A 24,932-nucleotide genomic window follows, 5' to 3' on the forward strand; every position below is an offset into this window, starting at 1 on the left:
TTCAGGACAGAGATCCCTGGGGGACTATGGCTGCAGGGATAAACCTAGCATTCTGCAAACTTCATATTGAGTGCAGCCACAAATAGCAACTCTGGGCATGGGACAAATTTAAGGACATACAAATATATTTAGAAACATGATACATAATAAATGGAATTGCAAGGAATGAATGTTAGCTCACAATGGGACTGAGGCAGCAGAAGCAGTAACACAGCAAGGAATCCTAGGCTCTTATGTGGATTTGCGGTGCAGCCAAGCATTGAGCACCATCGCCAAGGGAGGACCCACTAACACTTCTTGCCTTCTCCACTGCCATGCACTTGGGCAAACCTCCTCTGGAGTGTCTCTCCGTTTGATTTGTCCAATAAGTAACAGTCCACAATGTGGTCACCAGCTACCTAAGGAAGAAGGCATTCCTGCCCTGCAAAATCTGGATAATGTATCACAATAATGTCTGAAATGAAGGCCAGCCAATTGACCTGGGTTAAGGAAGTCAGAGGTCAGAGACAGAATACGGTTGTCTACAATCCATTGCATGGACAATATTATCCAATGGAGAAGAATAGCAGGTGGATCTGTTTTATCACATTGTGCTTGACAGATGTCATCCTGGCAATTGAACACCTCTTGATGGATGAAGTCACCTACATATGCATGTTTGCCACATATCTCAATGGCAATGAAGTAGACACAAACAATTTGGTTATCCTAGCCAAACCCATACGCAGCACTGAGCTGAGGAAGTGAAAGCTAGCAACACAAAGCAGCTTATGGCTTTGTACACATCCACAAATGAGAAGTGGCCAGTTTGCATCACCTGGTAGTTGAAGTTGAGCAGCAATTTCAGCCCCAAGCAAACAAACAATCCCAATGGCACTGTCACTGTCATCAGCCACTACAACATGCTTCTCACCAAGGAAGCCAACAAGCAACAGATCTCCTGCCTTGTTGAACTGCCACAGCATGTGTCTTTCCATGTTGAATGTTCTTGAGGTTGCCAAAGAGATGGCCAAAGATGAAAGCTGGTATCTGACTCTCAATGAGGCCACATTCATCTGCAGCATGAGGGAAAATCCCACCCTGTTAGATTTTTCCTGGACTGCATCCAGTGGATTGTTCCCAAAGTCAATGGAAGTTCAAGGTCAATGACTTGTTACAAAAACCTTTAGCTGCATGGGGCAGGTTTCAATGCAGTAACTTGTTCTTGTCCGGGAGAAGCCCAATATGACTGGCACAGCCACCAATAAAGCCATAATTGAAGATCATTGTAGCCTTGTCTGTGGTGGCCACTGGAATCCTGATCAAGCAGCAGCAGCAGCAGCAGCAGAACAGGCTGAATGACAAGGAGGACAATTTGGAAGGACGTGCAGCATACAAGCCACTCCCTTTGCCAATTCTTGGAAGAAATGGAATCAGTTCCTAACCTCACTGATGCTGAAGATCCCCTCAAAGCTCCCTACTATGAACCCAGCATCACACATTACCTCTTTGGAAAACTTAGTTCCACTATGAAAGAGAAGATGTTGCAATACGACAAATTACCAATGCTAGAAGAGTGGGAGGGGGCAGCTAGGGTTGGCCCTAGTTTGGAAGATAATTAACTAGATCAGGGGTGTCAAGCCCAAGGCCCATGGACTGGATCTGTCCCATGGGATGCTTAAATCTGGCCTGTGGAGCTAGCCTGGAAAAATCAAAGGACTGTCCCACAGTGTCTCTGCCAACCAACAGAGGTAATGGGGGGCGCATGCGGTCCCCTGCAGCCCATTTCAGTCCCCAAGGCCTCCTGTAGCACTCTGCTGGTTGAAAATGGGCCATGTAGAGGTTCCGCATGGCCTGTTTCTAGCCTTTTGGTCTCTAGCAGCACTCTGCCGGTCAAAAACTACTACTATACCCATTTTTGGCACACAGAGGACTGTATTGGACTGGATTACAATTGGACTGTCTGATCTGGACAGAAAACAAGCAACATCCTATGTTAACACTACAGTTTAATGCTAGATTTTACATACTATAAGTCAATTTAATCTACAATCAACAATGTATAATTGACAGCCACCTCTATTTACTATCCTGAAAATTTACCTTTATTGTTAGATCTTGTATTATGTTTTTATGTTATTATTTTTTATTATTAATTGGACAATGAAAATAGTATAAATAGCTTTTCTGACTGGAATAGAAATTTTTTTTAGTGGAGTATGAAGAATACATAATAAATATTTGCCAGTAATGTTTGGTAGAGGAGATAGGAATATGGTTATAGTAAAGAATTGTAGGAAGAAAGAAGATAAGGGGGGAAATGCATCTTGAGCCTGTGTCAAATGCCTACCCTTGACCACACCTACCACCACCCCTGGCCCTCCGAGGTCAAACACAATCCTGATGAGGCCCTCAATGAAATCAAGTTTGATACCCCTGGACTTGTTCAACCCCATTTATGACACCCAGTCTTTGCAGCTACAGAGGGAGGGGTAGCTTTGACATCTGTGGCCCCCAATAAGGCCTGTGATGTCCAGAACTACATATCTCTAAATCTACTAGCTAATCTCACAGCCACAATCTAAAAGAGGGGGTGCTGCTTAAAATATATTCTGTGTTGGAGGAAATAGAATAATGTGTAAGACCATTTTAATGTCAATCTTATATCAAAATAGGAGTTAGACATGTTAGATTTCTTTATCAAAAATCTTTGATCTTTCCTAGTCGTATTTTTAACCAACAACGTTATTTTCTGGTTATTAATCTTAAAACTTTCTAACATTCCAAATTCTTTCATTTCCCCCCCAAGATTTAATCCCTTTCAGGGGATAAAATCAAAATCAAATATTCAGGAAAAGCTCTCAATTTAAAGGTCTTATTTTTAATTTTTAGGCCTATTATTTTCTCATTTTGTCTAATGTCTCTATTCAAATCTTCAAAAACCAAAATAAACAACAAAGGGGACAGAGGAAAACCTTGTCTTGTCCCTTTTGGATTTTACATGGTTTAATCAAATCACTAATAACTATAATTCATGTCTTTTGGGATGTAAATGTTGATCTGATTCTGTGAAATAAATTCTCACAAGCACCTGTCTTTTCCAGGACCTTAAAGGACCAGGTCAAATTGTCAAAACCATTCTCAGCATCTAAAAAAAAATAATGTGGTTTGTTTTTCATTATATTGTTGTCAAACCTTTAGCACAGCCTGTAAAATATGTGTATAAAGCAGATCTCCATCTCAATCCTAATGTTGCTTTTTTAATTTGTTGGAGTTTGGAGGGTGATTAAAGGACAAAATGAGTGGCTTTCAGCTCTCAAAACCCCAAGTTCTAAGGCAGCTGTGGATTGGTGGGGGTGTCATTCATTTTTAGAGTCCTGTACAATCTTTTGATGCCACAAACAAAAATGTGATGTAGGTCTCAAGCTGATAGAAATTGCTTTGAAATGTTATGCAGTGAACTCTCCAGGGTCCTGATATTGTCAGAATACAAATTTCAAAGTGTCACCTCTCTCCATAAATAACCAATTCTTAATTGTTTCCTTAGTGTACTCCGAAAGAACAATTCCACACCTATTGATCAACTTCTAATCTCAAATCCTCTCTACATAGTTTTAAATACTTTCAATATAGCCTTTTATGTATTTGATAATGGTTTTATACAGTATTGAAGAGATTCCTTTGATTTTAAATGAGATCAGTATACACCAATCAATCTTCAAAAATTTTAGTGTTTCATTACTGTTTGATTGATTTATATGGCTTCCCATTTCACAAATGGTGACTTTGGGCATTGTACAGTAATACAACAAATAATGCATATATAAAATAATATAAAACTAAAAATCAGAGTTAAAAATTAACATTATTAAAATTAAGACCAAAATATATACTCTGTAAAATATATTTTTCTTTCATAAGATATCATATGCTGAAATAGAAATACAGTATTGCATTTGTCTAATTCATGCTTCATATATGAAGCAGGAAGTCAAATTCTTTAAACTGAAAATACCATCTATCTTCATTAATTAATTAATGGAGAAAAATGCTTCATTTTATTTCAACAAAGATCAATATTTTACAAGACATGACAAATTTACTGATTACAGCAGAATACATATAAATAGTAGAATATTTATTAACTATAGTAAAGATGCAAATTGCAAAACACTGGAAAATACAAACCATTGAAATAATTGATATAAATAACACAATTAGAAGATAGCAATAAAAGGATCAGAACCAATAGAAAGTAAAATATAGCAAAGGTGTCTAAAACTGTTCTGAAATACAAATGAATGAACTTAGTGATACTGTATTTTTTGACTGTTTAAATGTTATAGAAGCATAATGATGGAGTGAATAAAATAAATTGCTGTTGTTAGTGTCTACTTTCACTCATTCAGGAAGATATGCAAAACACTGCTCAAAGAAATTGCAGAGATTGAAAAAGGCATGGTTTGAAATTATTTTTCCAAACATTTGTTGGGAGACAAGCATGATCTTTCTAAGAAGATAAATTTCTAAGAAATTTATCATAGCAGAGGGTGCACATGATGTGAGAGCTGTATCAAGACTCAGGGGTGGGTATCAGTTAAGGTATTTCCTGTAGTGCTAAGCTGCTACTTCAATGCCAATGCAAGGACCCAAAGAGAGGAGAGGAAATTTAGGACTACTCGCTTTCCATTCTAATGGAATGGGCTCAGCTATTTGCTACTTAACAGTAGAAATGGGATCAAGTAGACATTAGAGGGCAGCCCAGAGTCATTTTTATTTTTCTCTTTAATCTTTTTAAAAGGGACATAGAAGCAAGTGTGCTTTACCTGGAGCAAATAGATGGCCTTTTTTTTCTTTTTTCATAATAAAAATAGTCTTTTAAGTAGAGAAACACAAAATTTATATAGCACTCAACTTTGCTTCAATCTGAGGTGGAAATGCTATGGAATCTTGAGCTTCTATACCTGGAAGCTATGAGAAACTGGAGAGATCCTAGCAAGTTGGAGGTACTATTTGTCTGTAAACATCTAGGCAATCCAGAAACATAATTGTTTGTATTGTACATAATTATTGTATGCCACCCACATATATCTGTGACTTTGAAGTCTTGAATTTATAACTTCAGTTGGAACAGCAGACAGAAAATATGACCAGGAGAGGTTTTGTCTTCTTAAAGCCACTGCACCAAATTATAATTCTATCTGAACCAGGAAGCTTTGGTGACAGTAATGCATGCTCTTATCATCACATATCCTGACTTCTTCACCCTGGTCAACTATCCTTGAAGACTGTTTGGACTTGATGGAGAATGCAGTGAAAGATTCTTTTTAGCCATGCAATTGGTTGGCAGTAAATTTCAGGAGTCAATTTAAAAAGCTAGCAATCACCTTAAAACTCTATATGACGTAGATCTGGTTACGTAGGGAGCTCAAGAGCCTGTCATTGAGAGGAATAAAATTTGTTTCATGCACAAATATTCTGACTTGAAATCTATCATTCTTAGGCCTTCCAACACTGATTGTAAACGAAAGCAAGTAAAAAACTGCCAAATATCCACTTTTTACTTAAAAGGAGGGGAAAAAACCTTGTTAACTTTTTGTACATAGTGATGAAAGTCTAGGAACTAATCTATCAAAAACCAAATCATGAGGCATAGTTTAATCCAGAGAATATAGGGACATACTTTCATTGGACAAATAATAAATAACTGTGTGAGCCTAATAAGGCCAGGCCTATAGAACAATCAAATGTAAACTAATCCCATGAAATATCTCAAAATGTTGATTAGAACAATAACTAAAGTGATCTCCCTTTACCCATATCTAAATCTAATGATTAATGGAATAGCATACTAAGTTTTTAATATGCCTGATAAATGTCATGAACAGGATAAAATGTATCTTGCAAGTTGAGAAGAAGGCAGACAGATGCTTTATGCCTTATATCTTTTCTGGTCTTTATGCCTTATATCTTTTCCTAAATGTCAGCTGTCCTGTTAGCTCTTTGAGATAGACCAGACTAAGAAATACATTCCATGGGTTGACCAGAGGTATATTTTCTTCCATGGCCATGAAATGAATTTCTAAGTGTTGGTTAACTCACCAACAAGCATTGATTAACAGGCAAGAGGAAAAAGCATAAAGTTTAAACTTGGAACAGAGACCCTCTGCAATGGGCTTCTTTTAGCAGAAGTTTCTCAAGGCCTTGCCTACATTAGCTTATTTACGGCACACATGAAAGAAGCATTCATATACTGTAGGTCCAGGATAAAATGCTCCCGGTTCTCTTGTGCCTATCAGTCGTCAGAGAGCTGGTTGTGAAAGGAGCTTGAGGCTCTGCCCACCCACCTGGATGCCACCATTTGGGTTCTTTTACCCTCGGCACATGCACAGAATGCTTTATGCAAGAAATTGCGATTGTATGTACTAATTGTTTACACTTTTGTGCTGCCTCAACCTGCTTTTGATAATAAATATACTGTAGATGCTATTCCACAATTATAGGAAGGTTTTATATAACTTTCACATCTTCAGTTTTCAGCCAATAGATTTTCTATTCTGGGTTGTCATTAGATGTCATTTCACCCTGCTCCCATTTCAAATGTAAAGATAGATAGATGCTAAAGATGTGTAGATTCTAAAATAAGCATTGGTAGGGAAAATACTTAAAAAGTAACCAATCCATATTGTGTGAGGCAGAACAGAATGCACCCTCCAGGGTCCCTTCGTATCCTATGATTCTGTGATTTGCTCTTTTTTTGTGAAAATTGGAAATATATAAAACAAACTCTATATACTACAATTTAATGGAAGTGATAATCTAACATTAATGAATACTAATTTTATAACAGATCAAAAATGTGTTTTTCGTATATCTGAATATCTGGATGTACAAATATTGTTTGATAAATAAATGCAAATACACAGATGTTACTTTATACTCAGAAAACAAACATGATCAGGTTCATCTCTAAAAAAAGTTCTAAAGTTTGTTGGACAGCTTATTTCTAAAGACAAATTAAAATATCACAAAATAGCAAGTTCTCCAAAACACTTCATAAAAGCTTTTTATTAAATAAATTGATTTTAATGATATAAGAAAAGAAGTTTAAAAAAATTAATTGTGGTTGAATGCAATGGATATTGGAAGTAGTGATTTTTTTCTTTAATTGTTGAATAGTCTCTTAGGAGGTAATGATTGTACTATTGTGGCATGCCACATTCTAAACTTGGATTTAGCATTGCATAAAGCTTTGATGTGGAAAAAAAACAGAGTAATCAAACTAAAGGAGCGGAAAAAGTGGTATCAGAGAGAAGATTATTCTGACTGTTTATACTCAGTAGTAGACTGTGGATGTGGGAACTGAATGAATTGTTTTGCAGTATTTGAAGAAAAAAATATGAAATTATCAAGAATTTGGTTGTAATTTGTATAAATATTTAACAAAATATGAATTTTGTTGAGTCCCATTGGGTTGAATCAAATAAATAAATAAATAAATGAAATGCACACTGCCACCAGAAATAATAGCATGCCTTTTCCCCATATTTTTTAAAAGAATTTCATGATACCTATTGTATTTAAGAATTTTGTACCACAACAGAGGTTCTGTCAAGAGGTTCTTTGAGTGTATGCACCATTCTTCAAATGCTGATTATGTTGGCAAGTAAAACACTACGCACTTAAGAAGAAAAAAATGAACTTAGTTTAAAAGTTATAGCCATCAAAATAGATCTCCTAGATTTTCCTTCAATAATCCAGTTCTTAATTATATCATGCTCTATCTTACAAAAAATTCAAATTATTTCCAATTAAATAAATTAATAGAAAAGTCATAAATACTTTACAGGAAAAGGAAAGTGTAGCGAACAGTCAAGAAAAAAAGCATCATTTTCAACTTTTCCAAAAAATTTTAATTTAAATATGGATCCCTAATGGGATGTTATGTTAATATTATTTTTATGCCCAGGTTATAATTGCTTTCGGCATGCAGGTCTTCAACTCTTGGGCCCTGCCAAACATAGGGATGTATAAATATACTGTTATAAGAATGGAATATTCTGGGAAAACACTAGAAAATTATTTCTTTTTTTCTTACAGACTGCTTCTGAAATAGCCATTCTGGGGGTGGTCAATCAGTTTTCCAGGAATAAATTTTCTGAAAGAATATCAAAAGTTTCTCCATTTCTTTATATTAGCATGTCTGTGGTGGACAACCCTATACATTCCAGATTTTACCTTCAGAGGCTTATTGGCTATGGAAAGAATCTGAACTTCTGAATATATTAATGAATGCAAACAATTTTTTTCCTTTCTTGGTCAAAGTAGATTTCTAACACATGCAATACCTTAAAGAAGTTTGTAAAGTGCAAACATTGGAAGAAATTTTGCACTAAAATGCTTACAAATGAAATTATATTAATGTATCTTTAGATGAAAAGAATAGAATTTTTTTTATTGGCTGGCTTGCGATATTTAATATTTTTTTCAGGGTGAATACAAAGGGAAACTTTGTAATCATTAATAAGTGTATTTAATACTGGGAAACCCCCCCCCCCCACTTTTCTTTCCTCTTCTCTCAAGTACTAAATGAGATTTCATTCAGCAAGCATAGATATAGATTACAGTAATCCCAATATAGCAGACCAATTTAACCTCTGAACGACCTCGAACAGTTTACTTTTGTTTAATTGCAAAGTTAACTGACACAAATACTAAGGATTTTTGGCCCCCAGGCTCTCCCTGACAATGATATTTATTTATTAAATTTCTGTGCCGGGCTCTCCAGCCAAATAATATGTAGGGGTGGGGTTCCCTCCTTAATTCGGGTCCCTTGGGCCGATTCCCTCCAAAGTAGCCTTTTGAATTCTCTCTGCGGTAGTCAATCGATGAGGGGGTTGGACGTCCGCGAATACTAATAAATCGGAATACTAATAACTAAAGATCTAAGTGCCAAATCCCACTGCAACAACATCGCTAAGAAGGCCTCAAGAGTTGTTAATCTAATCCTACATAGCTTCTGCTCTGGAAATCTCACACTACTTACCAGAGTTTACAAAACTTTCGCCAGACCCATCCTTGAATACAGCTCATCTGTTTGGAACCCATATCGCATCTCAGACATTAACACCCTTGAAAATGTTCAAAGATACTTCCAACATTTTACCCTTAGACTGTCCACGGTTGACCTCTCCAGATTCCTAAGAGGTCAGTAAGGGGTGTCCATAAGTGCACTAGAGTGCCTTCCAACCCGTCCTATTGTCTCTCCTATATCCCATATATCTTCTCTTCCATCCCTATATCTTTCTTCTATTCTCTCATTGATTATTTTATCCTATACTCTCTCTTCTATTCTTTCTCTAATTCTATTTCCTCGAAGGTGTCCTCTATTACCTTCATTGTGTATTATTGTGTATTGGAATAAATAAATAAATAAAGAAAGAAAGAGCCCTTCATTCCTCCACTCGAAACAGTCTACGAAAGTAGACTTACAATCCTGGGTCTTGAAAGCTTAGAACTACGACGCCTTAAACATGATCTAAGTATTGCCCACAAGATCATATGCTGCAGTGTCCTGCTTGTCAAAGACTACTTCTGCTTCAACCACAACAACACAAGAGCACACAACAGATTCAAGTTTAATATTAACCGCTTGACTGTAAAAAAATTTGACTTTAGTAATCGGGTTGTCGAAGCGTGGAACTCATTTCCGGACTCTGTAGTATCATCCCCTAACCCCCAACACTTTACCCTTAGACTATCTACGGTTGACCTCTCCAGATTCCTAAGTGGGTCAGTAAGGGGCACTAGAGTGCCTTCCGTCCCCTGTCCTATAGTCTCTCCTATATCTCGTATTTCTTCTCTACTATATCATCTATAACAGTGTTTCTCAACCTTGGACGTTTGAAGATGTGTAGACTTCAATTCCCAGAATTCCCCAGCCAAGGTTGAGAAACACTGCTCTATAACCTTCATTGTGTATTGTTATGTATTGGACAAAATAAATAAATAAATAAAAATAAATAAATAAAAAGAATTCCGCTGGGCAGTAACGTATGCAAATGAGAGGGGGATCCCTCCTTCCCAAAGCCCTCCCCTCTCGGCGAACTTGGCTGAGAAAACAAATCGCCCAGCCAGTTCAGGGCGCAACTCGGCGAGGCGCCGGCGCTGTTTACGACGAGGCCCTCAGCTTGGGGACCCCTAGGGAAACTCCCCTGCAATCCCTGGGGATTACGGCCTTTTCCAAACCGATGGGCAGGCAAATCTTCCGGCCGGGGCGTCGGCGGAATACAGTTAGTCTCGCCGGGGCAGCGTGCGTGTGTTTGGGTCAGGCGCGCGGGGTCCCTGATCTTTCCGCACCCGACTCGGCTCCCCCCCCCCCAATGCAGGCCCGGCAGTCGAATTCTCGCGCGGTTCCTTCTTACAGATGGAATGGCGACCCCCCCCCCCTCGAGACTTGGAGCTCGCCCGCCTCGCTGCAGGTGCAGGTGGCTGCCGCCTTCAGGCCGGCGAGTGGAGGATGGACTAGAGCAGTGTTTCTTAACCTTGGCAACTTGAAGATTCGCTAGCTGGGGAATTCTGGGAGTTGAAGTCCAAATTTCTCCAAGTTGCCAAGGTTGGGAAACACTGGACTAGAGGTAGGTGAGACCAGCGGACTCGCACGGAAAGCTCGCTGGGGGCCGCCGGCGATCCCCGAGGCCTCTGGGGCCTCGCCCTCTCCAGCAGGGAGCGAGCTCTGGGATGCGCGCTGCGGGCGGCGGTGCCGGTAAAGCCTGGACGGGAGGGGGGGGTCAGCCGCCGGTCTCCTTGACCTGCTGCCGGAGAAAGGGCGCGGGTCGCGGGTGAAGGCGCCTCCCGCCCTCCTCCTCCCGCGAATGGGCCAGAGAGGAGCCGCCCCCCTCCAGCCGCCCTTCTCTTCGGGGTCGGGAGCCGGAGTCATCCTCGGGAGGGAGGAGGGAAGGGTTCCGCAGCCCCTGCGTAGCTCCGCGGCCGGGCCCGAGCTTACGCCGCTTCCGGTTTTGCAGCTGGAGCCGCGTCGGCGTCCTGCAAATGGCCCGGCTGGATGCGGCAGGACTGGTGCTGCTGCGGTTCAGTGCCGTTCCTGACGGGAGGCGAGGACCGGGAGGCTGGGCGCAGCGGCGGCGGGAGCAGAAACCGCGAGAACAGCTCCGGCGGCGGCGGCGGCAACAGCAGGAGGTGGAGGCGCGGGACAGCCGGCCTGCGGCATCCCCCATCCTGGGCCGGCGGCTTGGGCGAGGCGCGGAGGAGGAGGACCAGGGGCGCCAGGCTCTTGGGCTGCGGCTGTCTCGGCATGAGGAGCGCTCTGACGGCGCCCGGCTTTACTCTGGTGCTGCTCGGCGTGGCGCTCGCCTGTTACTCGCCTAGTCTGCGCTCGGTGCAGGACCAGGCGTACTCGGCGGCCGTGGTGCTGGAGGGCAAGGTGCAGGCTCTGCCAGCGGCAGCGGATTCTCCGACGCCGGCGACGGGCAACTGGAGCAGGGACGAGGCGTCCGGCGTTCTGGTGAAGGTCCTGGACTTGTGGCCCCTCAACAGCGGCGGGCTCCAGAAGGAGCAACTCATCCGCGTGGGCTCCATGCCGGCGCCCTGCTTCAAAGTCAAGCGGAACCACCGCTACCTCTTCTTCCTGGAGCCCACCGACCAGCCGCTGGTCTTCACGGCCTCCTTCGCCCCGCTGGACACCAGCGGCAGGAACCTTAAGAAGGACGTGGGCCGGATCCTCTGCGTCGACTGCGGTGAGTAAGTTGCCTCGCCGGTGGGCTGCCAGCCTCGGGTAGCAAAGGTGCGCCGTTTCCCCGCCCCCCTAGCGAGGGCCGGGCCCCCTTGTGTCTTCGGTGCCGGAGGTCCGTTCGCCTTTCTCCGTAGGTAGCGCTGCGTTTTGAAGGGGAGCGGTCCTCGGTGGCGCCCTTCATCCCGGTTCCTTTTCTTTTTGTCTTTGGAGGGAAGGGTGTGGCAAGAAGACCTCGGCTCCTCTGCTGGGCGGGATTTTCTATTGGAATTATGTCTCTCTGCCTGTTGAGCTCTATGGCGGCACCATCGGCTTTAAATTTCTCTGCCTCTTTGTGTCTTTTCTGTCCCTCAGAATTGCTATTTGAGGGATTTAATGGACTAAGATTCTTCATGGCCAAGAGATTCACAATTGGAGACTGGTGGCACACACGCACACACACACACACACACACACACACACACACACTGCTAAAAAAATAAATGAAGGGAACACTTAAACAACACAATACAACTCCAAGTAAATCAAACTTCCGTGAAATCAAACTGTCCACTTAGGAAGCAACACTGATTGACAATCAATTTCACATGCTGTTGTACATATTCAACTTTATACACAACAAAGTATTCAATGAGAATATTTCATTCATTCATATGTGTTATTTGAGTGTTCCCTTTATTTTTTTCAGCAGTATACCCTGTATATATATATATATATATATATATATATATATATTTAAAAGTGCTATTGCTAACATGTTGTAAGCCGCCCTGAGTATAAGGAGTAGGGCGGCATAAAAATCAATTAAATAAATAAATAAATATATAGTATATATATATCTATATATCTCACACATTTTTGCTGAATTTTAAAATTAATTAATATATATATTTATATATATATATATAAATAAATTCAGCAAAAACACTGTATATATATATATAAACCCATATATATATATATATATATATATATATATATATATATATATATATATATATATATATATATATATAAAACACACAAGAAACTAATTTGAGAAAAGGTCTCAGACAAGCCCCTTCCTAATTCAGATGAAGGTAAACTGAGAGAGGGGACTGATGTTGGATCAGGCTATTGAACAGCAAGATCATAGTTCTAGGGCAGTGTATCTTGAGTTTGCCGAATGAGTGCAAGGGAAATAAAGGGATAAAGTTTCATTTTGCTACAGACATATTAGTTTCCGTGGAATTTGAAAAAGCAATGGAGCTAAGCGCCAAGATACAAAAGTTACAGTGCATCCAAACTCAGAAAACTTTAATGGCTTAGCGTGGCCAGGCTGTCTAGATTTTATTGGAACATCACCTAGGAGAGATTTTAATTGCTTTTTTGAGTGTCTTTTGTTCAGTTGAATCACATGTATCACATGCACCTATTTGTTCAGTAAAAGGTTAGAGGCATTGAGGCAGCTTTGACTTGGACGACTGATTTCAATCTGGAAAATGTTGTTGCTTATCAGTTCCATTGCTTTGGTCACATTTGGAGACATATCAGCTGTTTTAGGACAGCTATGAAAACACTGAGAAATCTAATGTTTTATCACTTGTTTCCAATTTATTTGTCCCAGTAAGATAATTGATTGTAGAAGACATCTTAAAATTGGATTGTCTGGTTTTTCAGGCATTTGATTATTTTCAAGCATATTTTCTCCCTGTTTTTTATTTTTTCTTCTTCCAGTTAAGATGATTAAGAGAGAGACCTTTTGGTGTCATAGATTTTCTAGATCTGCCTTTTTAGCTCATGAACACTGTACTATGACTAATAGAAAGATATATTATAGAAGCAAAAAATCCATATATTGTGAGTGGGTTTTTGGAAGAAAACATTCAAATGAATGATCTCTATATATTTCATAATCTCCTGATTATCTTGTCTTGATTTATTTTTCATGAATGTTGTTTTTTTTCTGTATTCAGGAAAAAGAGTTCCAATGGTTTTTGTTTTAAAATGCAAATTATATTTTACCTTCAGTGAATGAATTCAGAAAACACAATTTATCTAGGATGGATAAACAGTCTCTCTGTACTGCTTAAAACAAGATTTCAAAGCAGGTGATATGGTTGCTCATGAAAATAGACCACTGTATTTAATTTCTCTGATATATTTTAATTTGGCAATAATGTTAAAGATTGCAAAAACAATTTATGTACCTTAAGATGTTTTGTTGGAAATAAGCTCTTGTTACTAATATATGGTAGGCTTCAGCCTACACATTGTTTTTACATTCCTTCTAATATGAGGAAGCCATAGTACTTTTTGTATATGAATTCTCTAAGTTACCAATAGAGAGAAAATGCAGAATGTTGCTTTCAACTAATTATTCTTCAAGTTAGTTTTCACAAACATGCGCAAAGCAAAACTTAGAAAAACTTCAGTGGTTTGACTGCTAATAGACCTTTGATGACTGTGGTCAAAGAAATGGCAGGGGGAGGGGAAAAGAGTGGAGGAGGAACATTCTGCCAGTCATATGGTTCTGCAAGGTAAAGGAGAGAAAAGGAAGCAATTTTTCTGCTGTTGCCACCATTTGTGTCACCTCTGTACCTAATCCAACCCTTTTCACCTTTGACAAATCTCTTTTATAACTCAGTTCTTTCTCTTATCAAGCCATCATTGTATTATTTTCATCCCCAAGAGCTAGGACATTTGTGCAGTTTTACAAGCCAGCCCTTCCTTTCTCATGACTGTGCCAAGAGGTCTTTCTGCAGAGGTTCCTCACTGAAATGTCACCTGTCATAGAATGGCTCTTTTCCACTGTTTGGAATTCTGAGAGCTACTTATTTCACAGGACTTGCTATTATTTCTTTCAAGTCATCTTGTTGTTTCTTGCATTTATCTTTGTAGTTGCTCCTGTTTGAACCAACTCTCAGTTAACTGGTGAGGTAATTTTGGGGCATTCAGCTCTTTAATTCACTCTTGACCCTTAAATCTATTAAGAGACCCTTGTGCATGCATGTTGTTTAGGATACATCACTTTCGTTTTGATTCAATTGTATCACAAGAATACATCAATATTGTGTATAACTGTGATGGCGAACCTATGGCACACATGCCAGAGATGGCACGCAGAGCCTTTGTGTGGGCATGCATGCCATCGCCAGCTGGTCTTCTGGTTTCCGGCATGCATTCGGTATGCCGGAGTGCCAGAAATCTGAAGACCATTTGGCAAGTGCATATGTGCATGCCGGCCACCTGGTCTTCAGTTTCCAGCACTTTGGTGTGTGCAAAGACCAGCTGGCCAGCGCGCATGCACGTTTTGCCTAAAGACTAGGCTGGTCTTCGGGTTTCCGGCACTTCCGTGCATATGTCTGTATTCAGGTTTAGGCACTCAGTGCCAGAAAGGTTCACCATCATTTGTGTATAACAGTGAACTTAATTCTCCCTAGTAAGCTCTGAAGTGAGTCTCAATTAGAGTTGATCGGGAGCTGCCCCAGCTTTGTGGGGTACTGCACTGCTCAGTACTCTCTCTATTCCTCTTTAACATCTACAGGAAGCCACTGGGTGGAATCATCTGTCATCATTACGTGGATGATACCCAGTTGTACATCTCTGTCCCAGGTGAACTAAGCAATGCTGTATATATTCTTTTGCAGTGTTTGCAGGCTATGGGGTTCTGGATGGGGAACAACAAGCTGCAACTAAACCCTAGTAGCTCAGAATGGTGGCAGATGTGTGAAGTTCTTCTAAATCTGGGGTTCTTTCACCTTCGATCTTGGATAAGGTTGCGCTGCCCCAGATAGACCCAGTGTGCCATCTGGATGACCTGAATTTGTGACTCCTATACAAGGAGCAGGTGGTAGTCATGGTTAGGAAGGCTCAATTCCATGTTGTGCATCAGTTGCCTCCTTTTCTGGATTGGGAAGACTTTTCAGTTACTCATGCCCAGGTCAACTGCTTTATGGTTTACTTCAGTGATCTCTACATGGGGCTACTCTTGAAAAATATCCAGAAATTGACTCATCCCCTAGATGTTTGCTAAAGATAAGAAAATTTCTTTCTTACTTACAATCTGCTGTGTTTGCTTCCAGAACTAGTACAGTACTTTGGAGGTCTTGCCCCCTGGATTTGAATATGGTACGTACTTACAAATGATTCAGGATGACTTTTGGGTGGCTGTGGACCAGTGGTGGGATTCAATTTTTTACCACCAGTTCTGTGGATGTGGCTTAGTGGGTGTGGTTTGGTGGTCATGTGAGTGAGTCACTCCCATCCAATCACAAAACCCCCTCCAGCCACACTACCCAGGTTTTGTGGCTCCCAGTATTTTATGGGGGAAATGGGTCATATGACTGGGTGAGTGTGGACAACTTGATTGCTCTCATCCTTACAAAAGTCTCCTTAGTCCAACTCATAATAAAATAGCACACTAAAATAGCACTGTTCCAGTATTTAGAATAGAATAAAAGAGTTGCTTAAGCAGGAATCCCTACATCACTTCAGATAAATGATTATCCAAATTCTTCTTTAAAACTTCCAGTGTTGGAACATTTACAATTTCTGGAGGCAAATTGTTCCACTGATTAATTATTCTGTCAGGAAATTTGTGAGGCTCCTACAAAAATTAGGAAGTCAATCTATTTTCCAAAGCATCAAAAGGCACAACAAGAAACAATGGATGGAAACTAATTAAAGAGAGAAGCAACCTAGGACTAAGGAGAAATTGCCCAAGGGTGAGACCAATCAACCAATGGAATAGCTTGCCTTCAGAAGTTGTGGGTGCTTCATCATTAGAGGCTTTCAAAAAGAGTGATGGAAGTACATGCCAAAAGGACAGTGCCAGGAACCACTAAAACAATGCAAAAAACTTAAAACAGCCATTCCCTCTTTTAAAAAAAAGTCAAACTGAAAGCAAACACAGCAGCTGAGAGTGAAACTAAGAGCAGCTGCTCAGGCTAATTGGTTGCCAATCAGTCTCTGGTCACAATTCAAAGTGTTGGTTATGACCTATAAAGCCCTTCATGGCATCGGACCAGAATATCTCCGGGACCGCCTTCTGCCGCACGAATCCCAGCGACCAGTTAGGTCCCACAGAGTTGGCCTTCTCTGGGTTCCGTCGACTAAACAATGTCGGTTGGCGGGCCCCAGGGGAAGAGCCTTCTCTGTGGCGGCCCCGACCCTCTGGAAACAGCTCCCTCCGGAAATTAGGATTGCCCTCACCCTCCTTGCCTTTCATAAACTCCTTAAAACCCACCTCTGCCGTCAGGCATGGGAGAATTGAGACATCTCCCCCAGGCCTATATAGTTCATGCATGGTATGTTAGTGTGTATGTCTTACTTTTTAAATAAGGGGTTTTTAGTTACTTTTAAATATTAGATTTGTTGTACATTGTTTCATTATTGCTGTGAGCCACCCCGAGTCTGCTGAAAGGGGTGGCATACAAATCAAATCAAATCAAATCAAATCAAATCAAATCTTCCTTCCTATATCTTTCCCCCAGGGAGAAATAATAAGTAGCCAACGCTGCAGCAGCTGTAAAAAGTCTTGGAAAACTCAAGGGTGTATCAGCTGATCACAGATGTGTTACTCTTTATAATGAAAATGTTTGTAATTTTCTCCCATCCCTAAATTGATGGGTTTCCATGCCCTAATCCTGTCAGTTTCTGTTGTTTATTGGCTTGATTCAGCATGTATCGGTTGTATTACAATTGCAATTGTTAACTATCAACTGAAGGGGGGGACTCTCTCTTGCACTTTCTCTTATTTTTAACTGGTTCTCCGAACTGCATAAGCAATTTACTAATGGTTCAGGCAAACCAGTTGAATCCTCCCTGTGCCAGGAGGGGGAATCTTGAAGTTTGCAACTCCTTGTGGGAACATCTGGAAAGCCAGAAGTATTTTTTACATCATTTTCTACCATCAGAATGTTTTCATAAGCATGCCCGGGACTTTTAATTTCCCTTTTTGAACTTTTGCTTTGTTCTTTATCTTTAATTGACTGGCTGAATGCTGATGTATTTCAATCTGCTTTTTGTTTGTTTATTTGCTTTGTTTGAATTATTTGACTGCTCTCCTCAACTTCTGCTTTTCTATATGGAAACATGGCATGTGCCTCTGGATGGCAAAAGTGTTCATATTTGAAAGACATATTATTAAATATTCAATGCATGATATCTATTTTATTAACCTGTGGAATTTGTTTAGATCAGAACAATCAGAAAATAACTTCTTTGGTTTGTTTGGATTTTGCTTATTCCCTGCTTTACTGATCTACTGCATTGAACAACAGCATATTGGAATATACTGTAAAGAGGTGGAAAATGCTGGCATTTGTGTGTGGGGGAGAGGGGAACAGACTGTTTAGCAACATGTAATCTTTAGCTGAATTTTTTCCTAAAAGATTTGATAAACTCATAAAGACCACGAAAAACAAGAAACTGACCCTAAATACTTTAAACCTACAAAAATAACTTGTTTTCAAAGCAGCTGACTCATTGGGAAGAAATATAGACTCAGAAACAATACAGACTGTGGAAAACATTCAAAAGCAATACCAGAAGTAAATTGGCTAGGAAGAAATATAGCCTGAAAAAATAACAGAATTGACTTCATATACCTTCCTGAAGCTCAACCCTGTACTTTTATATAATAGCAGAAAACTCTTTGGGTGAAGAAGTGGCAAATATGTCTTTTTTAAGTGGCTTGCAAGAGAGTGGGAAATGGATTACAGTACTGTATATTTAATTGGGAATGATTTTATCTCATTTTTTGGGGCGGGGATAAATTGGCTTTGGAGATTGGATTTGTTGTATTCCATCAATCAATAGTTAATAAGAAATGGTATTAAGAAACAATTGTGGATCTGAGATTAAATATTTGGGATGGTTTGGGATTGAAGCTTTGGCAAATTTTGTATGAGTTGATTACAATAGCAGTTTGTTAACAGAGCATTTTGGAATTTCAACCTTGTCTTTTATTAATGTTAATAATTCTTATTACGTTTATACTTTTATATAATGTTTATTGTTTTTTCTGTTAACTATTTTGTTATTAATATAGTATGTAGTTGACAGACTAACAATTTGTAAAAATATTCAGTAGGGTAATAGCTAAAAATTATTTTGGTCTGTTTCGTAAGGAGTGAGAAATTAACTGTTATATTATATTAATCAGCTTTCAACTAGGATGATATTATGTGTATACAGTATATGTTAGTCTTTTTTTCTCTTTTTAAGACATGTTTTCTTTTTAAATGTTTGTTGTTTTTTATTCTTTTAAAAATATTTTGATGTTTTGTATTTTAAATTTCTTTGAATTAAAAATTAGTAGAAAATTATCCAGGAATTGCACCCTGTGCAGAATGCAGTGGTCTGAGGTGTTTAGGATTGTAGATATAACAGCTCTACTGTGTGAGCTGAATTGGGTCCAATTCAAGATATTGAGCAATAATGGCAAATCTTTAAGAAATCAAGTACCAAACTATTGTTTGTTTGTTTGTTTGTTTGTTTGTTTGTTTAATTTCTCAAGTACATATTAGTAATATATATAGATATAACATTATTTATATACATAAGATGGGTACTGGTAAGAGGGAACATTAGGACAGGGGCGGTAGGCACGCTGGTGCGCTTATACATGCCCCTTACTGACCTCTTAGGAATCGGGTGAAGTCAATAGTGGATAGTCTAAGGGTAAAGTTTTGGGGGCTAGGTGATGAAACTAGGTAGTGAGTTCCAGGCATTAACCACTCTGTTGTTAAAGTCGTATTTTCTACAGTCAAGTTTGGAGCAATTCACTTTGAGTTTGTGTCTGTTGTGTGTTCGTGTATTGTTGTGGTTGAAGCTGAAAAGGTTGTTGACAGGAAGGATGTTGTACCAGATAATTTTATGAGCCATGTTTAGGTCTTGCTGAAGACAACATAATTCTAAGCTTTCTAAGCCTAGGATTTCAAATCTGGTTGTGTAAGGTATACTGTTGTGGATAGAGGAGTGGAGGGCTCTTCTCGTAAAGTATCTCTGGACACTTTCTAATATATTTCTGTTCGATATGTGGTGTGGGTTCCAGACAGATGAGATATATTCAAGGATTGGTCTGGCGAATGTTTTGTATGCACTGGTTATTACTGTGATATTACCGGAGAATAAACTATGTAAGATTAGGTTAACAGCTCTTCAAGAGCTGTTGGCACTTAGGTCATTAGATATGAGTATCCCAAGGTCTTTGACAGAATGAGGGTCATCTGCAAGGTCTTGTTTATTCAGCTTGTATTTGGTGTTTTGATTCTTTTTGCCAATGTGTAGGACAGAGCATTTGTTGTTTGAGATTTGGAGTTGCCAGATGTTTGACCATTCTAACACAAAGTCAAGATCTTTTTGGAGGGTAGCAGTGTTGTTGTTGGTGTTGAAGATTTTTATATCATCAGCGAAGAGAACGCAGTCACTTGTAATGTGATCCCCAAACTCACTTATTTATTGCAAAGTGCCAACACAATAATTTAATCTGAATAATGAGGCTTTACTGCCTAAAATAATGATAAACAAGGTGACGTTCAGCTAATTGTTCTGACAAAAACTTGATAAATGCACTTTTATGTCCTTCTTTTTTTCCCTGCTTTTGATATATTTTTATTGTTAGTAGTTAGTAGTTACTATGTACAAAGTCTTATGCAGTTGAATCTTTCAACCCATCGTGACCCTATGGGCAACGTTCCTCAGTTCTTCCTGTCCTCTACCATCCTTTGGAGTCCATTTTAGCTCACACCTACTGCTTCAGTGACTCCATCTAGCCGCCTCATTCTTTGTCGTCCCCTTCTTCTTTTGCCCACAATTTTTCCCAGCATTAGGCACTTTTTCAGTGAGTCCTTCCTTCTCATTGCAGGATGTCAAAGTATTTGAGTTTCATCTTCAGGGTCTAGCCTTCTAAAGAGCAGTTAGAGTTGATCTCCTCTAGGACTGACCGGCTTGATCGTCTTGCAGTCCAAGGGACTTGCAGGATTCTTCTCTAGCATCATAGTTTAGAGGCCTCCATTCTTTGGTGCTCAGCCTTTATTGTTTAGCAACAATAAAAAAGAAAAACTTTAGTAATATAATTTTTCTCCCTCCCTTCCCTCCCTCCCTCTCTCTTTGTTTCTCTCCCTCTCTCTTCTCCCTCTCTTTCCCTCCCTTTCTCCCTCTCTTTTCCCCTTCCCTCTCTCTTTCTCTTCTTCTCTCTTTCTCTCTCTCTCTCTTGCCCTCCCTCTCTCTCTTTCCCTCCGTCCCTCCCCCCCTCTGCCTTTTTCTGTCTATATTTTTCTCTGTCTCTTTGTGTCTCTCTGTTTCTCTCCCTCCCTCCCTCCCTCCCTACAGTATCTATCTATCTACAGTATCTATCTATCTACAGTATCTATCTATCTACAGTATCTATCTATCTACAGTATCTATCTATCTACAGTATCTATCTATCTACAGTATCTACCTACCTACCCACCCTTCCTTCCTTCCATCCATCCATCCATCCATCCATCCATCCATCCATCCATCCATCCATCCATCCATCCTGCCCAGCTTCATTTATCGTGTGGATCCAATCACTTGGGCTGTGGAGGGGGAATGGAGGCTGGCAGGCAAAGCCAAGTTTTGGAGATCAATGCAAAATAAGGCAACCCCAACCTGTGATACATCATCATTTTAAAAAGCATATGAAATATGGTAGCTTGTTTGGAGGTCAGAAAAATCCACTGACTTCCAGGGTAAGGTTGCAGACCTTCAGCTGCACAGATATTCATTATCTGGAGCTCACATTATTGAAACTGTCACAGAGAAATTAAGATTGTTGTTCTTATGACCCAGCAACTGAAATTTAGGCTGTTCATTACTATATGTAACACAATTGGATTTGGCTGTAAGGAATGAATGTGCTTCAGTGTGTTATGACAGGCAGAAGTAGCAGTAGTTGTCTTTATTGTGATAGAGATTTTGGCCTGGACACTATTATCAGCTTCAACAATTTATTAATATGAGGTTGTTTAGGGCTCTTAAATATTTGCTGCCTAAAATGTGGTTTGATTCTGAATGTTGTTAACCCAGGTCTTTCTCATGAGCTTCAACAAAAGCAGAGTTTCTTTTAGTATGCTCATGAACAACAGCTTCAAAGCCGCTCTTCAGTGAGTCTAGATTTTTTTTACTAATCAGGCTAACTGCTCAAAAATAAGCATAATTGTACTGTAAAGAAGGCTTAGCCATAAATTTGGTTGAGCCACCGTTTAAAAACATATTTTTCCAGTCTTGGCTCTCTGTTGTCATTTATGAAAATGAATTAGAGAGAAGGGCGGATGGAAGGGCTGGAAGAGAATAAGGCAAACTGAAGAATGAACCAATGTAAGAAAATTATATAACCTTCTAAACTAGCTGCCACACATAAATGAATTCATGAACATCATTCTTTTCTTGTACTGCAAAATAGTATTGCATTATGCAAAGCAATGTAAAATAGTAAGAAGAAATAAGCTAAAGAAATAAAAGCCCCCAAATCATTAGTAAAAAAGAAATAGTTATATCCAGTTATACAAACTCTCCATTCCTTCCTATTCTTGCACAATTCAAGCTTCCAGTATGTCAATAAATCACTTTATATGTTTCAGTTTATGAAGAACAAATCCCTTCTTGTTATCCTTTGTAGAAACTCATTAAATCATTCAATCATAAATTTCTTGCTCTTCTTTTAACCATTTAATATTTTATCAAATATTAGTTTTACAGTTCAAATCTCACGCTATTTTCTGTATGTTATTCAATCACTTCAGTGAACTTTCTTTTTCCATACCCAACTTTAGTTTCATAGCACAAAGTGAACAAATATACATTTTTACACACCTCCATTTTGGCTTCTATTGATAAATAGTCAGTCCTCACAACAGACCATATGTTATTTACTACCTTTCTTCCAACAGTTACTCAATTTAAAATACTTCGGTACAGTGATACCTTGTCTTACAAACTTAATTGGTTCTGGGATGAGGTTCTTAAGGTGAAAAGTTTGTAAGATGAAACAATGTTTCCCATAGGAATCAATGGAAAAGCGATTAATGCGTGCAAGCCCAAAATTCACCCCTTTTGCCAGCCGAAGCACCTGTTTTTGTGCTGCTGGGATTCCCCTGAGGCTCCCCTCCATGGGAAACCCCACCTCCAGACTTCCATGTTTTTGCGATGCTGCGATTTCACTGAGGCTCCCCTCGCTGGGAAACTCCACCTCTGGACTTCCATTGGCAGCGAAACACCCATTTTTGCGCTGCTGGGATTCCCCTGCAGCATCACAAAAACATGGAAGTCCGGAGGTGGGGTTTCCCATGGAGGGGAGCCTCAGGGGAATCCCAGCAGCACAAAAATGGGCGCTTCCCTGGCAACGGAAGTCCGGAGGCGGGGCATCCCAGCGGCGGCGGTGGGTTTGTAAGGTGAAAATAGTTTGTAAGAAGAGGTAAAAAAATCTTAAATCCCAGGTTTGTATCTCAAAAAGTTTGTATAACGAGGCGTTTGTAAGACGAGGCATCACTGTATTTCCATCTTGAGGAAACTTTCTGTAGAGAGAATAGGGAATAGACCTGAAGGACAGGGGAAAGATCTGCTAGCAGGGCTACAATCAGACAACAAGAAACTAATTTGAGAAAAGGTCTCAGACAAGCCCCTTCCTAATTCAGATGAAGGTAAACTGAGAGAGGGGACAAGCACATCCAGGCCTGCACCATAAAAGTAGTTTTGGATATATATAACATTGACTACTTGGTTTGCTTTAGCTTTGCCCACTTATGCATAATATGCAATTATTCACTCTATTTTCTCTGGGATACTACATCATCATAGTCTTTTATATGTTAATTTTTAGATCCATTTCTAACATTTTCTGCAGATTTGTGATTCCAGCCAACACAGAAGAATCTACTGGACAAAGTTGTATATATTGTACACATCTATTATACAGAGTTGTATGTGCTATAAAAAGTAAATGCACATTTAAAATCCCAGTGACAGATCTTTGGTTTGCATTGATGATTTGCTTTCCGTCAGTACATAGTGTTACTAATTGATAGCCAGCAAGGAAATAAATGAAACAGAGTAATCTACTAGATAAAATCCCCATCCCCAGCCCATTGCATGTATTCACTGCTTCCCTACCTATTTAATACCTATTATTTCTCCTGGAAAAGATGCTTGTTTGCTTGCCAGGGCAGTAGTACTGGCCAGAAGTATTTGGCATTCAGGTATTTAGGACTGATTAAAATGGACAGTAATATCCCTGCCAGTGACAGGAGCCCTCTGACTCTGGATATAATTATATAGTATTTCTATGAGTTATTTTTGGTTTGTACATTTCCCAACCCAAGTATTTGCATTAACACAATTTTTCTAGCAATTTAACTTGCTCTAGAACAGTGAATGACCAGTCATTCTTTCAGAGGAAGTTCTATACCCACCTCTTAGCTTCAAGTGAATGCTAAATATTCCTTCCAATCAGAGTCTTCTTAAATGAAAACTTTGAGGATGTTAAATGACTGATGTGATGCCATTAGTATTAAGGTTTTTGGGGGGTGAAATGATGTTAGTAATATTCCTAGCAGGAGCTAATAATAGAAAGAAAAATAAATCTAGGATTGAAGCATGTAAAACTCACTGCTCTCCAAATATAAGAAGGCACTTTAATCATGGCTCATCTCAAGCTGGAACCGGAACCATTTATTTCCTGAGAACTGACTATTACGGTATATTGGTGGAGTTTGGTAGGTCAATAATAATTGTCAACTTGTTAACTAATTCATTTTCCTACAACAATTGCTATAGCTTGCGGTTTGGTGTGATCAGAAGCTAGGATCATGACCTCTGTGGCTGGGTCCGAAAACTCCATGCCTGAGAGTCTGAATTCGGACCTAAGCCCATCCATAGAAGGGACAAAGCAAAGCGGGACCGCCAGGAGGGTAGAGGATCTCTTCTCCCCGAGCTGGTGAGCCCCTAGCCGACAATGCAGAGCCAAGACAGCAAACATGGCTGCCACAAGCTGAAGGAGAGCCGGAATCAACAAGATTGAGCAGGAGCTATTTGTAACCTGAGATGTAAAAGACTGTTTTGCTTTTTAAACATCCCCCAAAATACTAGGGGGAGTAATAAGGAAGCTGAAGAATAGTGATGAGTTAAGCATGCTAAAATAGTGAAGGAAAACATTCCTTTACAGTCTTTGGAGAAGGGCGGCTTACAAATCTAAATGATG

General features: G+C 39.7%; 1 protein-coding gene and 1 pseudogene across 2 annotated transcripts in view; both read left to right on the forward strand.

Moving 5' to 3' along the window:
• The first annotated feature begins 318 nt into the window (after positions 1-318).
• LOC139165431 (nectin-2-like) lies at positions 319-1,601 on the forward strand (annotated as a pseudogene).
• An 8,977-nt stretch (positions 1,602-10,578) lies between these two features.
• NRG2 (neuregulin 2) overlaps positions 10,579-24,932 on the forward strand; it is a 259,760-nt gene continuing 245,406 nt past the window's right edge. For both annotated transcript variants that reach the window (XM_070746955.1, XM_070746957.1), the window contains exons 1-2: positions 10,579-10,616; positions 11,004-11,732. In XM_070746955.1, the coding sequence (XP_070603056.1) occupies positions 11,042-11,732 (691 nt within the window). In that variant the 5' untranslated portion in view covers positions 10,579-10,616; positions 11,004-11,041. The remainder of the gene's footprint in view (positions 10,617-11,003; positions 11,733-24,932) is intronic.

This window comes from Erythrolamprus reginae, chromosome 3, assembly GCF_031021105.1.
Source record: "Erythrolamprus reginae isolate rEryReg1 chromosome 3, rEryReg1.hap1, whole genome shotgun sequence".
Taxonomy (NCBI): domain Eukaryota; kingdom Metazoa; phylum Chordata; class Lepidosauria; order Squamata; family Dipsadidae; genus Erythrolamprus; species Erythrolamprus reginae.